The following is a 16,487-nucleotide window of genomic DNA, read 5'->3' on the forward strand; positions in this document are numbered from 1 at the left end:
AAAGAGTCAGAAGTGACCATTTACCCAATTCAGAATTGTGAAACTGTAGGATTTCTAAAATTTATTTTTGTTTTTCATGTTCTTCATACTCAAGCTTTGATTTAAAGTGTTTTGATCATTCTTCTAATCTGTCAGAACTCCCAAGCAGTTTATCTGTTCATAACAGATCATAATGAATTCTAATTTTTTTCTTGGTAATATGTGGTACTCAATTTAGTTGACTTCCTTTCCTTAATTTTCTCAGGACTTACGTATATCGAGCATAGCCGTATCTTTGAAGAAATTACTGTCTAGCTATTGTATTATTCTAGCTATTGTATTATTTATCCTTTCTTAGAAAAAATTTTTTTTGCCCTTCAGAGATAATTTTTATATTCTTTAAGAAGTGTGAGAGCTTTTATCTTTATGTTGGTATGAGATCCAGAAGTTCTTAAATTCCTTTCTAAATTTCAGAACAGTTAATTTTTTAAATACCATTTTACTTCTGAAGAAGGGAAATAAATTGAGATTCCAACTTGATACGTATTTCTTTTCTTGTAAAGGCCATAACCTTTGTACTGTGAGTACATTTTAAGTTGAGTGATTGTTACGAGTGCTGTCATCTGCATTGTGCAGTGCTTACCAGCACCGTTGGACAGTGGCCACTACCCCCATTGACACAAACAGAAATGCCTAGATATTATCAGATGTTGGGGCGTGGGTGGTGGGAGACATCGCCTGTGGTTGAGAACCACTGTTAACGAAAGGAGATGAGGAATTTCTCATCTTCACGGCTGTTATTTACCTGTCAGTTTATTTACCTATTTCCTATTCTTATGTGACTCTGAATTAATATATAATAGTAAGATTCTGTCTTTGTAAGACCAAGAAATGTATTATGCTATAATCCCCCTTCCCCATCCCCCTTTACAATACAAAATTAGACTTCTTTTAAAAACTCAAACATCTTTTGAAATTTCATAGCTTAGTGGACTAAAGTAGACATTTGGAATAGAGCCTTCTTAATATATTGATTAAAGAAATGTCAGTTTTATAGTTTAATAAGACTTAAGGGTGCCTGGCTGGCACAGTCAGTAGAGCATGTGACTCTTGATCTCCAGGTTGTGAGTTTGAACCCCACATTGGGTACAGTGATTACTTAAAATCAAAAATATTCAGTGTTCTTTTAGACGTGACTATATGCATTTAACACACACACATAACCTGTCTACACTCCAAAAGGAACTCATATAAACTAAAATTGAACACTGTAAAATGTGCCAAGCAGAACAAAAAACCTGGTCAAGATACAGAAAAAAACCAGGTATATGTAGATAATGAAACTTGTTATTGTTGACTATTGTATTTAGTTCTGAGTTTCTGGACACAAGGAACAAAAGGAAAGATCCTTAGTTAATGTTATGACGTAAAACAGCTGACTTGATAGGACCCATGAAATTATACTCTGTATTGCATGCAATGCAGTACTTACTCTCTTGTTCTTTTCTTTTTTCCAAGATAAAGTGAAATCTTTTCGTGCAGCTCTACAAGAAGAAGAACAGGCCAGCAAGCAAATCAATCCGAAGAGACCCCGTGCCCTTTAAATCAGCATTTGCTGCTAAAGGATCCCCAGAACCCACATTACTGTAACATACAGTGGTTCAGCTGTAAGGGCCATTTGAAAGTTTGAAATTTTAAGTGTCTGTGGAAAATGTCTTGTCCCTTCACCTGAATGACATTTCAATTTTGTGAAACACTCCTTTGTCTACAAAATGCTTCTAGTCCAGGAGGCACAACCAAGATTGGGAATAGTGAAGCATTTTGTTTCATTTACCCAAACAGTGATTTACTTTTGGAGATCCTTGCCAGTTTTATTTTCTGTATGATGAAGTAAGATTGTGGACTTGATCCAGAGGTGAATAGTAGGGGGAAGCCACAGCATTTCCTTTTAACTCGGTTGAATTTTCGTAGCAAGACTGAGCAGTTTCAAATCCTTTGCGTGCATGCATACCTCATCAGTGATTGTACATACCTTGCCCACTCCTTGAGTCAGCTGTGCTCACCTCTTCCTGTTTTGTGCCTTGACTAATAAGGCTTTTGACCCTAAATTTCTGAAGCACAGCCAAGATAAATTACATTCCTTAATTGTCATTGTAAATTACCTTTATTGTGTGTACATTTTTACTGTATTTGAGACATTTTTTTGTGTGTGACTAGTTAATTTTGCAGGATGTGCCATATCATTGAATGGAACTAAAGTCTGTGACAGTGGACATAGCTGCTGGACCATTCCATCTTACATGTAAAGAAATCTGGAATTATGATTTTAAAACCATACACCGTGGTTATAATTTTCTTAGCATTTTCTTTGTAAAGAACTAAAATATAAACTAGTTGGTGTATAATAAAAAGTAATGAAATTCTGAGAAGAGTTTTATCTTAGGATAATACATATATATGCAGTGTGTGTTCCAGTGTGGTATTAACAGGACTAATAGTGCAATTTGATCCTTACCAATACCATTACTTAAGTTAAAGTATCCATTAGCACCCCAAAATGTACCTTTTAAATGTACTGGTAAAGGAAATTGGCTTCTGATGCATGAATATTTACATGTACACTGAGAGTAGTCCATAATAGAGCTGTTAGTTTAAGCCAAGTGTAGACAGTACATGATTCCCTTGAAAAAGAATTAAGCTAAAAAAGAGTTGACTTTGCATTAAAAGGCAGATCTAACCCAAGCCCCATCCGTTACCTACTACGTGATATTTCATCATTATTTGGTGAGAATCGCCAAATTCTCACCAATAAATTGGTCTGGGTATGCTGCTTTTTAAATGGTGGCATTTATTTTTACAGATTGCTACTCTAAGGAAGAAAACTGGCCACTTTTCATGTAAATATTTTGTTAAAAGATTTATATATCTCTCTAGGAGCTTTCCCTTAGTTCCTAGGATAGAGTCCAGGGGTAGATTAACAACAAAAAAAAAAATCTCCCAAGGTTGTCTTGTTTTGATTTACTCTAAAGGAACTATTGCTCATTCACTTGGGCTAAAGGGAAGCTATGAATAGAGAGTCACATGAGCCAGATTCCCTATTTCATTGTTCATAGAAACCAGAGAGTAGTTGTGGGAAATCCTAACACCATGGTGAATTGCTCCTCTGTAAACTTGAAATCTAGAACTAAATGTAGATTTTCACAATGTGCTTATTAATAAATGATATCTATGGAATGAGTTTTAGAGATACTTTACTTCAGAACAATCACCTTGTTTTGGAAGGGACTCAGGTTTTCTTGCAGTTGTAAGATATGTTCTATTTGTGTTTATTTCAAAGAGAAGAGGAAGAATGGAGCAGTTAGTATTGACCTTGCAGAGGCTGCTTATTTAACGGTAGTTTTTGAGGCTAACCAACCTTCAGAGGGAAATAAAGAGATGTGAACTTGCTCATTCTAAAGCACAACAGATTAATCTTTATTTATTAATTAAGATGGGTACTATCTCTGGAAGGTCTTCTTATGTTCAAATATGCTGCCTTATACTAGAATGGCTTCATTCTGATCAGTAATCAAGGTCTATAGAAAATTCGTACCAGAAGAGATCTGGGTGGTTATAATCCAATAGTTCAGTTTTACAAATAGGGAAAACTGAAGGCCAGAAAAAGGGACTAAAACTCAGTTCACGAGGGAAGAGGGAATAGAGGGAAAGCTGAATTCCTATAAGGATAGAGATGGTACAAATGGATTGGCAAAGTAAGTAGTTTTGTGATATTACAAAACCCTACTCTTGAGGTATATTTAATATTTATGTAACAAAAGTAGCTTGATGCAGCTATTATTTAAAGAATTTTTTGGATCCGGATTAAACATTCTTTACTTTCTCAGACTTCTTGAAAGCTGATATTCCTAAGTAATTATTTTATTTATGTAGGAATGTTTTACTAGATCATTTTGAATCCAGATTTCCCAAAAATCTGTTAAGGCAAAACAACTTCTCTTCTAGGTTTACTCGGTGTACCTCTGTTGAAATAATTTGGAAGCAGTCTTTCTATTAAGTTAGGTTTTAAAATAGCCAATTATTAATGAAGATATTTTTATTAATTTCCTCATAAAATTAGCTACTATAATTTTTATTTTTATAATTCTTTATTAAAGGACATTAATAATGATTTAAACATAGTAGCTAATTGAGATTTGTTTATGGTATGTTAAAATTCTGAACCTGACATTTTAAAAATAGCTTTAACATTTTAAAAATAACTCTGCATCCGTATGTGAATAGGCACTGGAACTTTTAATTTTCTGTAAGTCACATGAATACTGGGAGTCTGTAGTTCTGGGGAAATGGCTGGTTGAGAGTTTTGTTTGTTTTAAATAAGTTGAAGGGCAGAATTTTAACTTCATACTCAGTTTTGATTTACAAAAACTTTTGACATTTTGTTAAACCAATGGCTTTCCCCAAGAAAAAAAAATACTGTCTTATAGTTGATTTTGTTCTGGTTGAGCATCCTGATGTCACAGTTGAGGAAATCATGCCCAGAAGTACTATGCCTGGCACCACCACATGGTGGCGGTAGCAGACTCATGCGTATCTAGAACTCGGATGCTACAGGACAACTTAAAGGTATGGGAAGTGACAGCTGTATAAGATAAATAGAAAAAATGAGAGAAGCAAAATAAGGAACAAGTGTTTTATTGTGCACATGAATAAAAAATGGTATAGAGAAAATGTAACTGAGTTAAGCATGTTTTAACTGTTGGACTATTTGAGGGACAAAGGCCTACAGAGGCCCTCATAGTAATATATAACATAGAAAATAGAAGAGTAACATCTTTATACAATAAACTGTTAGAAATGATAAGTTTAAGTGTAAAGTTGTGCGTGCCTGCGGCCCTTCAAGATTATCACGTATAGACTGGACCCTGCCCTATGTTAGGTATTAAAAACACACCAAAACCAAAACCAAAAAACCTTGGGTACTTAGAATTGACTACCATAAAAATTCGGAGTAATGAATGGTGACAGTGGTAGTATTACATCAAAAATAGTCAAGCACATAGTGTTCCAGTGGAGCAAAAGCATAATTCATCTTCTCTAACTATTAAAAGTATTTAATGGTGGCTTCTTTTTCTTGGGTTTGAAGAATTCTTTTCCAGATACCTAAGAAAAATGTATACCTTCTGCGTTGAAGCCATGTAGCAATCTGCAAAAAGAAACCAAAACGAGATGGTATTGAAAAGATAATTTATAGCATGTAACAATGCATAGTTCCTGTACCACGAATTCTAAACAAACACATCAGCAAACCTCTGAAACCCACCCACTCCTAACACTAGTCATTAAACTTTATTTTTCAGTTAAATTTGTAAGATATATATTGGTTAAAATCACATCATTTTGGTGCCTCTTTTGTCATAGCCCGTATGTCTTAAGTCATGGTAAATTTGACCAAATTCTCTTAGACCTCCACTATCCAGGCATAAGAGCTCACGGACACTTGTGAAGCTGTTTGGAACTGGAGACTGAAGAAAGATGAATGGCTAGTCTTACATGTCCACTTCTCTTCTCTGGGCTCATTATTACTAAGGTTCAGATTAAGTACTTACATGTTGCTTTTCTCTGGATACCTATTATTTATTGGATCCTAGTTAGCAAATTGCATAATGTGCTTAATAACCTTGAAGAAATTTGGTGAAAATGAAAGAAAATAAGATGAAACATTTCTATTTAGACCTGAGATTATTTTCAGGATGGCCTCTAGGGACAGTTCAAGATGGATTAGAATGTCTGAAAAATGGAAGATCCGTTCTTATGAGTAATTTCAACTCCTATGACTAACCCCTGATACAGACTCGGTAGTTCTGCTAGTATGCCAATATAAACTATAAACCCCATCTGTCTTAGTTATATAGAACTGTTTCCAGCTCAGAAAAGTCCAGCCAATTCCTTTTCTAACAGTCTACCCTCATTTTTTATTTAGCTCCTAGAACATGGAAATTTTAAATATGAATTGGCTAAACAGGCAAAAACTGTGCAGTGATGGTTTATTATTTATGAAATCAGTGTTAGTGATTGAAAACTGTGAATATAGATTAATAACTACCTGGGTAATTGAAGCCTTATTCTGCTTTCATAAGACTTACTTGTTTAATGTAAGGAAAACCAAGTTTGTTCTGCATTGCCCATTATGACACCCTTTTATTTTAGGTGTGTAGAACTTGCCTCATCTACAAAACTAGTAACTATTTTATTAAGCTGGTTAGTTAGAAATGAAAACCAGGTATGATTGTAAATTGGCATTATTTCATGTATAAGATCTGTTTAACAATAGCTATTCCCAACAGAGAAAAAGAAGAGACCCAACTATATGCATTATGCTTCTTCTACCTTACAGGCTACCAGGAAGACACATTATTAAGACTAACTATGAATGGGAGTTGGGAAAAAGGCTTAAGGGGAGGAGCACACACACCACAACACACATTGACACAGAGGCTATCTCCAGGCTCGGACTGTTCTTTACTACTGTTCTTAAAATGTTCATTCTGCTGCAGCTAACTAGCCTCCATCTTCTACACCAAATACTATTCCATGCCATGGAAGTGCTATGCAATAACTCCAGGTAGCACCTTATACCGCTTAAAAGCCTTTAAATCTCTAATCTGAGGGTGTCACAGTAAAGAAATGTAAACACCTTAGGAAAAAAGGAAAATGTAATTACCTGATGAAGTCATCTATGTCCATGGAACGGGCCCGCTTGTCACTAAAACCTGTGCTGGTTAGGATTTGCTGTATTTTATCTGCTATGCTGAAATCTTCTGGTATTATCTATCAATATAAGATTCAGAATAAATGAAAGACATATCTTTAATGAAGTCACGTTGACTGTTGTTTGTTTAGTTCAGTAACATAAAAAGTCACATTTATCTGCTTGTGACAGTTTGAAAAGCCTATTTGTGCAGATAAGACTTGGACCACTAATTAGTTCGGTGGTTGTTCTTCACTATATACCAAATATTCAGAAAACTGAGTTAATCATGTATACTCCCCTTTTTCTTGAAAATTCTTGGTTATCCATTTCAGGGTTCAAGTACTTTAGGTCACAATAAATCAAGCTATAAACTAAATTTTAAAGCAATAATATTACTCCTTTAAAAATATCTCACGTTTTCTTGGCACAAATTTAATTTTACCAGCCAATTTTTCTCAAAGAGATAACCTCCAACCCTTGAGAATATTAAGTATTTCATACCTCACATTTTTTCTCCAAAGATTTTCCTCAATCCAGTTATTATTTTCCTACCTAGGCAGATGTTTTGATTTTGTCCATTAATATTTTCCTACCTACGCAGATGTTTTATGACTTTGTCCACAAAAGAGAAAATGAAGGTAACAATATATTAAGACATATAAGATCTGAGTCAAAAAATACAATGGAAATTTGCTTTTCTCTTTCTGCTGTTAATTTGAATTTAAAAATTATCAAACATTACATAATTATTATAAGGATATGTGTAGGTGTGCTTATCCACATACAGAATTGGTTAAAGAAAGTGCTGCACAGATTAAGAGACATGAGGCTCACAACCAAAAATCTGCTATTCAGCCTATAGTTTATTCTACTTCTATCAATTTCTGGATTAAAAAAAAATTACTGAGAATGGTAACTTTAAATTTGGAATTGCTACATGAGCAACAAACAAGGAATGATCACAATTCAGAGCATAGCAAATGGTACATAATTTGAGCTGAGCAAGCTACACATGTCTAAAGCTTTGGAAAAATTCCGAGTCAACTGAATCTCTTTTTATGTCCAAGAGCAACTGTATAGTTAAACTGCAGTGGTGTAATCCAGGCTGCTCAGCTCTGTTCCAAGAATACACAGCAATATGGACTTACTAAAGTTCAATATTAAGGTTGTGTTAAATACCACTTTTAAGGATCCCATGGAATATATAGGATTAGTAATCTAGTGATGATAGATGAAAAAGAGTAGGTAGAGGGCATTTTAAAACAGCAAATTGAAACCACAGAGACCACAAATTTTTTTTGCTTACAATATTATGGAGTGAACAGTGAATTCTGTAGTTTTTTTCCAATAGCTGTTGCACTGCACTTGACCTGTAACATAAGGAAGTGAGATCACTATTATTTCAAAATCAGAGATTATAAGTAGTTTCCTTTCAGTTTATTAGAAATTTAAATCTATGTTCCACATGGTAGAGTTTTAAGAAAGTGTTAATATTTAAACCTGTGAAACAATCACAAACTAAAGTTTCCCATGCTGTCAGTGGCATGGGACTGGGATCTGTTGTGGGACTAGAATCTCATGAACCGTGAGATCACAAACTGAAATCAAGAGTTGGATGCTGAACCAACTGTGCCAACCAGGCACCCCTATAAAGTGAAGTTCTAATAAATCTCTCTGAAATTCTTTTTTTTTTTTTTTAGATTTTTTTTTTTGAGACAGAGAGGAAGAGAGAGAATCCCAAAAAGGCTCTGTGCCACCAGTGCAGAGCCCCACAGTGGGGCTTGAGCTGAAATCCAGAGTTGGATGCTCAATCAGCTGAGTCACTCAGGCACCCCTCTCTGAAATTCTTAAAGGAGTTCTAGACTCTCCACAAAAACATCACCTCAAAAAAAAAACAAAGTGAAATTACAGCTTTCAGAACCTCTCTTTTGCCCTTAAAATTTTTTTCCATTAACAAAATTGCATGAATTTTTCACAAGTGTAGAAAGGGCCCACTACCCCATTTTTTCAAGGGAAAATAAGGCAGATGTGTGGTCAGTTTTGGGTTTTTTCCCCCCCTTTTGCAAAAAAACCTGATCTAGTTGCAAATTCCTAGGAACTTTCTTTGTTAAATTTTCCTGCCTCCCAAAGTACCAAGTTAGTGAAAAAGGTAAAGTATATCTGGACATGGATAATCATTACAACTTAGGGTACCTGTTCAGGTATCTGTTACCAAATTCTAACGGCACAGTTTCTACAGCACTGGTCCTTCATGATATCATAAATGAGAAAACACTCACTTAAATGCTGCAGACAGTGTCTTGTTCTTCCTAACAAAGGTGATCCTTACTAGGCCATCCCATTCCTGAAACAAAATGGATCATTTCTTATAAAATATCAAACCTTGTCTACGTCTGCTAGGTGCTGTCTTGTCTTTTCAGGTAAAACTGAAAAGAACCTTCTGGAGTTCTGTATCTTGATCTGGCTGACGTGCAAAAAAGTAAGATATGTACTTGATTTATGCACTTTTGGGTACTTCACTGAATATTTTGTCCTCAGTTTTAAAAATCAGGAAAAAATTGTTCCACATCTGAATAAATAACATGATGTTTATTAAAACCAAAGTACCATTTTCAAAAAACGTTCAAATCAGACAAGATTTAGAATATGGCCTGTGCAATATACGTAAACCACCCTGAAGAGATAACAGACCACTCCATTTACCACCAGTTACTGATCACATAAGCAATCATGTTTTTATCCAAAGCAGCTGCAGTATGGTTTTACATCAAGTGATCTAACTTCTTCGCTAAGTGCAGAAACATGAATTTTGATTAAAAACTGTTACCCAGAATATCACTCAAATCCAACTATCTTCATTTTATCTTGTTTTCTAAGTCTTATTCAAATAGAAAAATGTTTTCCATAGCTATACTCTTTAGTATGCAATTATGCACTGGCTTTTTTTTTTGTTTTGAGAGCTAGAGAACGAGCAAAGCTGGGACAGAGAGACAAGGAGCGAGAGAATCCCAAGCAGCCTCCGAGCTGTCCGCACAGAGCCTAGGGTGGGGCTCAGTCTCATGAACCGTGAGTACCATGATCTGAGCCGAGATCGAGAGCCAGGCGTTTAACTGACTGAGCCACCAGGTGCCCCTGCAATGGCATTCTAATCTGCATTTTTGCAAACATTTAACATGCTTTTTTGTGCTTTTCACAATGATCTTACATCCAATTATTCCATCTAGTCAATTACACGGATGTCATAATTAGTATTTTCCTGCTTGGACATTTAGGTTGAGTCAATATTTTCTGTCGCTAGACACATTACATCTCCCAGCTTGGTCATTTTTTCCTACTTTATTCAATGACCTAGTATTTTAACCTCACCTGAAAATTGATAGGTGGTGGTGGATTCTTGGGTTCTATTCTTACGACACTGGATTCTACCTTTGGTGGTGGTCTGAAATTATTCTTTCCAACCTATTAATCAGAAAATAAGGAATCCTCTCAGTTTTTTTTTTTTTTTTGAGAGAAAGAGAGCGCATGCGCCTATGAGAGCAGAGGAGGAGAGGGTGGGGGAGAGAGGCTAAAGCAGGCTCCACTCTCAGAACAGAGCCTGATGCAGGACTCAATCTCATGACCCTGGGACCATGACCTGAGCCGAAATCAAGAGCTGGACACTCAACCAACTGAACCACCCAGGTACCTCCCTCTTTTTTTTTTAAACGATTTTAAATTAGTCATTAAGTATTCTTTCCTCACAGAAGGCACAGCTAGCTGCTCAAGGATGAGGTAAGCCACATTATTTCACTGACAGTCGCTTACTTTCATCAGATGGTCCACACGTGCTAATAGCTGTGTATTGATTGAGAGTCTGCAGTATAATTTATCTCCAGGCTTTGCAACTAGTCGGAGAGCAAATTCTCTTTGGAACATAAGTATAGCACACCTGAAGAGACAATAGAAAAGAATAAGGAAAATGGTCACTTTTAACTGTAAATGTATCTTAACGTCAGTGAATTGTCTTAGGTGCAAAATAGAGCAGGGCAAGATCTGTGGTTAATGAGAATTCATTCAGCTGCTTAGAAGGCAGAACACGTTCAAGATTTAGCTTTATTACCATAAAATGATCCGTCTGGCTTTTCATTTTATAATGGCTGTGCCTCCAACTCCTTGCATATGTAAGCTTTCAGTGATCAGATGAGAAATTATTTTGCATAAGCCCGAGCCCATTACCCCTTTTAGGAAAACAAAACCCAAACCAACAAAATTGGCTCAGGAGCCCAGCAGTATTTACGGGGGAGCAAACACCCTTACAGAAGGAGAGGTGGGAGAGGCAGATTATGACCTAGGCGTCCTTTGGATATAACAGGTAAGGAACATGGGCTTTTTTTGGGGGAAGCAGTGGGGAGGATTTTCAGAGGCTCTTGAACAGGAGAAGAGCATCTTCAAAGCTGGGCTTCAACTTTCAAATCTTTTTGACAATGAGTCAGACGAAGCAATACATTAGACATTGCAGCTCATGCCACAAATATCTGTATTATATGTGTGTTTATGTAACTCAAGCCAAAGTTTCATGAAATTATAATCACCTGGGCCACATAGTGAATGCTCTCCGATATGCTCTATTCCATGATTAACAAAATGACGGTCATGACTCAAGAAATTTAAACCACTAATGGGTTTTTGACTTGCAGTTTGACAATCCCTGTTACACATCCTTCTAGAGACCAGATAGGAGACCACTGCAATTGTGTAGACATAAGGTATTAAAAGAAGTATGACCTGGACTAATGGCAAGAGTATTAGAAAACAGGGGAAGAGTTGCCTGGCATCAGAAGCAGGACTGCATCTCCCCCAAAAAACTATGTCAACTGATTAAAAAAGGAAAGAAAGACCTCCATACAAATAGTTATTTTCTATGAAACACATTCTTGATTTTCCAACAGTTTTTGAATTGAATCAACTTTCATCTTTGGTCTAAGATATGGCAGTAATTTTGGACTTTTGTCACAAACCTGAAAAAAGGTCGGTGCAGCAACAGCTTGAAGACAAAAGGGGAAGAGATCTGTAAGAGAATTAACGAGTTACTTCTGAGGAAGACGCACCACAGTAACATGTTTGTATAATGTTCCCCAAAATTTGAAAACATACCTGATAAGGCAAATTTGCCACACAGGCATCAAAGAATGGCAAATCTGTTTTCAAGACATCACCCACCAGTACTTGAAGTTTGCTGGCCAGAGGCCTAATAATAAGAAAAAAAGCAATTCAAAAAGAATATTGTTTCACAAGGTTGAAATGCACTTGAATTCTAACCTGCATACTCACGTGCCCTGAACTCTTTTGTGAAGTTCAGCTACTAGTCTTGGGTCAAGTTCACAGGCAATTACCTACGTTTTTTAAAAAAAAGTATTTTGGGGTTAATTATGGAGTATAAATCTGTCATCTCAATTGTAACTCTTACATGACTAAGAGGAATTAAGCTCCTTTTCCCAATTCTGCCATTAATATGTCTTCCTTTATGCTCTACTATTTCAAACAAAAAACCCCTCATCATTCAGATAAGCAGACCCTACTCTGAGTGGCTCCTATTAAAAGGGTCCCCTTCTTTCTGGGCTCTGGTAACACAGTTCCCTCCTTGTGCCCCTTGACGTCTTTGCATAATACCTCTTCTGCTGTTGCTGGCCTGTGGGCATTTCACTAATGTGTAACCTTAACCCCATTATGACATTTTGGATGTATTTCATTGGACATTGGGTCAGCCATGAGACACAGAAGGTACCAAGAGCGGCCAGGCAGGATCCCAGTCTCAGAGGCTCATGCTCCAGCTCTTCAGATCTGCTCCTCTAGCATCCAATACTCCGGCCTCCTTGCTTTGTCCCCTGGAGCCTAGAGCGGGTAGCTCCTCTTTGTAATAATTATTTTTGGGTTACTTCAGTGTTCCCATTTTATTCTTTTAGTCATCTAACAACTATCTAACAAATTTCCTCTATTAAATACCCTATATTGAAATATGTAATGTGGTTTCTGTTTTCCTGACTGATATATCTGATATTTTCTTTCTTGTTATGTTTTTTATATTTTCTTTTTTGTTACCCATTTTTTAAAATCAAGATACAGTTGACATACAACATTGTATTAGTTTCAGGTGTATAGCATAACCTGTGTGTATATTGCAAAATATGTATATATTGTGAATAAGTCTAGTTAGCATCCATCACCACACACAGTTATAAATTTTGTTTGTCTTGAGGGGCTCAGTTGGTTAAGCATCTGACTTCGGCTCAGGTCATGATCTCGTGGTTTGTGGGTTCAAGCCCCATGTCAGGCTCTGTGCTGACAGCTCAGAGCCTGGAGACTCCTTCAGATTCTATGTCTCCCCCTCTCGCTGCCCTTCCCATGCTCGTGCTCTGTCTCTCTGTCTCTCTCAATAATAAATAAAAAATGTTTAAAAAAATTAAACCAAAACCAAATTTTATTTTTCTTGTAATGAGAACTTTTAAGATCTACTCTCTTAGCAACTTTAAAATTTACATACAACTATAGGAGTGCCTGGGTGACTCAGTTAGTTGAGTGTCTGACTCTTGATTTTGGCTCAGGTCATGATCTCACATGAGTTCGAGCCCCACTCTGTGCTGACAGTGTAGAGACTGCTTGGGATTCTCTCTCTCTCTCTTCCCCTTTCACCATCCCTCCCGTGTGTTTTCTCTTTTTCTCAAAAGTAAATAAATAAATGTTAAAAAATACATATGTGTATAAAACACACTAAACACATATTGTTAATTATAGTGACCATGCTGTAGATTCCATTCCTAGGACTTACTCTTTTTATACCTGGAAGTTTGTATCTTTTGAACACTTTCATCCATCTTGCCCATATATATTTTTTTTAACTAGTTTATTTATTTTTTTAAATTTACTTATTCTGAGAGAGAATAAGCAAGGTAGGGGCAGGGAGAGGGAAAGAGAGAGAATCCCCTGGAGGCTCCATACTATCAGTACAGAGCCTGATGTGGGGTCGATCCCACGAACCGCAAGATCATGACCTCAGCTGAAAACAAGAGTTGTATGCTTAACCGACTGACTTACCCAGGCACCCGTTGCCCATATTTTTTAGGATAAAGCTGTTGGCAAAAGATCAAGGGTTGGCGTTAGAATAACAACAATTAATGAAAATAGATTTCTATTTGTAAACCAGGTAAGCTTGCTGACAGAATGATTTCTGATACTAAAACACAAGATTCCCTTTACCTTTTTTGCCTTTTCTAGCAATTTTACAGTCATATTGCCAGTTCCAGGTCCAACTTCCAGCACCACATCAGTTGGTCTTAAGGCAGCCTGAAAGCAAGCACCACCAGGTTAGCTTTACTAGCACATCTGAACACATCATTTAATTTATACCTATCTTTGCTTCAAAGCATATGGTTAAGAGATCTTACTCTTGCTCCACTGTTATGAGAGTCCTTCACAATCTGTGCATTAACAAATTTTTCTAATTCACATTAAGTGCAAGTGGAAATCTATTACCTGTTTTTATTAAATTTTCTTTTTAACGTTTATTCATTTTTGAGAGACAGAGCCCAGGCAGGAGTGGGGCAGAGAGAGAGGGAGACAGAGTGTGAAGCAGACTCCAGGCTCTGAGCTGTCATCACAGGGCCCGACGTGGGGCTCAGACTCACAGACAGTGAGATAATGACCTGAGGTGAAGTCGGATGCTTAATCGACTAGTCACCCAGGCGCCCCTCTATCAACTGTCTTAAGCTGGGCCAGTTAGGAGTCAGAAAACAGGAGTCAGAAAAGCAGGAATAGCAATTCTTTCTGGGAATGGCAGTTTTCTAACTTAAAATGATTCCAACAGCATCTTTTTACCAACTCTGTCACTATCAACAAGTTCAAACAAGAAAGGACTGTATATGATGGTTGAGAATTGTTGCATATTGTACCCGCATTTCTCAATTTTCAAGTCAGTATAGTTCCAGGAATAGGAATACTTAAAAATTGTACACAAACCTGCATGTTTGTATGCACAAAGCTGCAGTGCCTTGGGTACACACCTTTCATCAGATGCTCAAAGGAAATCCATGAGCCAAAAAGGTTAAAAAATTAGGCCCTCATTTTGCAAAAGACCCTAAGTCAAGATGAGATCCTCTAAATACATAATGTTCTCTTTATAGCTCCAGGACGCTTCCTTTGTAACCAGGAAAAGTATTCTGTACCACATAAATGTCATGTTCTAGCACTCAATGATCCCGAATAGTAAGAGAGCATCCATAACCCATACAGGAGGAATACTCTGAAGACTTTCTACGAGGCACTGGATTGTACCATATAAGGTTCTCTGGGGAAAAAACTTCCCCAGCTGTCATTAAGACATCTTTTGAGGCTCTGGAGTAAATAAAAATTGACAGATGGAGTCTAGAAAAGGTGATTAGGCATAGAATAATAATAGTGATGTGTAACTGAACAAGTACAAATGTCCAGCTAAGAAGTAAATAATTTACGGAAAGACAGAATTTGGAGCCAGGAGCAACCCAGACCCACAGAATGAAGCAGATCATGCCAAAGGCAGTCTGAATCCTTGACAGTTCTTCGATTCATTATACGACTATTTATAGGACATCTGTTTTGTGACATATCCTCTGTGCGCTGAAGTATTCCTAAGAACAAAATCAATAACCCAACAACTCTTATTTTGCTCTTCCACACCCACCTTATCGATAATGCTGTTAACAATGAGAGGATTTTTCAAAATATGCTGCCCAATCCCCGTGTTGAACATGAGTCCTGGAAGAAAACACGGAAGAGCCTTAATTTTCGAACGAAAAGTAAGACATTAGACCGTTCCAGAGACGAAAGCAGGCTGGTTGGGGGAAGGTTTCTGCGCCAACCGGAGCCACCAAACGTCATGGTAGGAGCGTAGGGGACACCCTGCCTTACGGCCACCCTTTCTGCAGGAAAGGAAGCAAGAGGCGGCTCAGGGCTTGCGACCGTCGATCCAGGAGGGCCACGCCATCGGCCTCACAGTCCCGGCCCAGATCTGGGTCCGCGCCCCGGACTAGGTTCTGCCTGGTGATCGGACCTGAGCACAGCCCCCTCCCGGCTGTCCCCACCTCCGGCGCTCTTCAGCTCCCGGCTCTGCTCAAGTCGATCGCGGCGCCGGCCGCTCGTCCCCGGCTTGATCTTTGGCATCACCACGGGCCCGGTTCTACAGGTCTTGGAGATCAGAGAGGACCAAAGCCGGACACCCCGCACCACACGTGGGAACTTGCCACCTGGGAAGTGCCTGCACCACTCTCCGTCACGTGGGGGAGGGCTGTGGGGGCGGCCTCCGTTCGCCCTGGGCTCCGCCTCCCGGAAGGGGACCGACCTTGGAGCCCAGTGGCCGCCGGGAATTGTAGTCATGAGCAGGCGGAAACCCTTAACTCGAGGGACTACGGATCCCAGAAGACATCGCGCCGCCGATTCTGGCAGTTAGGATTGGCTAGTTTCGAATCGCAGCTGGCCTCTCTAGCCTACCCCGCCCGGAGTTGGTCAAGTAAGTTTTAGGGTAATGATCTCCACGCTGCGCAGGCGGCTTAAGTTACGTGATGCTTTTAGGATTGTGGATGTTTGTTTTCTCAAGACAGGTTCTGGGATCGCTGAAATCCAAAGAAGTTGTCTTTTCGTCATGCGCCTCGCTCCTGTTTCCCAGCAAATTCTGGGGTGCGAAACGTAAAATCTCGACCTCAGGAGCTTGCTCCTGGGGGCGAGCGAGTTCGCCTCTCGTATTGTGGAG

General features: G+C 38.1%; 3 protein-coding genes across 5 annotated transcripts in view; 2 read left to right on the plus strand and 1 right to left on the minus strand.

Annotated features, from left to right (window-relative positions):
- Positions 1-6,854, plus strand: part of KIF2A (kinesin family member 2A) — a 68,524-nt gene extending 61,670 nt beyond the window's left edge. For all 3 annotated transcript variants that reach the window (XM_029942298.1, XM_029942299.1, XM_029942300.1), the window contains one exon: positions 1,498-6,854. In XM_029942298.1, coding sequence (XP_029798158.1) covers positions 1,498-1,583 — 86 coding nt within the window. In that variant the 3' untranslated portion in view covers positions 1,584-6,854. The remainder of the gene's footprint in view (positions 1-1,497) is intronic.
- Positions 4,656-16,020, minus strand: DIMT1 (DIMT1 rRNA methyltransferase and ribosome maturation factor). Its single transcript, XM_029942301.1, has 12 exons — positions 15,823-16,020; positions 15,423-15,496; positions 13,964-14,050; positions 12,041-12,102; positions 11,864-11,957; positions 11,728-11,777; positions 10,535-10,658; positions 10,097-10,189; positions 9,010-9,074; positions 8,037-8,100; positions 6,701-6,807; positions 4,656-5,182 (listed from the first exon to the last, which is right to left on the minus strand). Exons 1-12 carry the CDS (start codon positions 15,899-15,901, stop codon positions 5,140-5,142), a joined length of 942 nt encoding a protein of 313 aa, XP_029798161.1. The 5' UTR covers positions 15,902-16,020; the 3' UTR covers positions 4,656-5,139.
- Positions 16,021-16,225: 205 nt separating this feature from the next.
- The window catches only part of IPO11 (importin 11), a 204,800-nt gene continuing 204,538 nt past the window's right edge, over positions 16,226-16,487 (plus strand). Inside the window, exon 1 of the mRNA XM_029942304.1 lies at positions 16,226-16,247. The gene's annotated coding sequence lies outside the window, so the exon portion shown is untranslated. The remainder of the gene's footprint in view (positions 16,248-16,487) is intronic.

The sequence above is a fragment of the Suricata suricatta genome, chromosome 6, assembly GCF_006229205.1.
Source record: "Suricata suricatta isolate VVHF042 chromosome 6, meerkat_22Aug2017_6uvM2_HiC, whole genome shotgun sequence".
NCBI lineage: Eukaryota > Metazoa > Chordata > Mammalia > Carnivora > Herpestidae > Suricata > Suricata suricatta.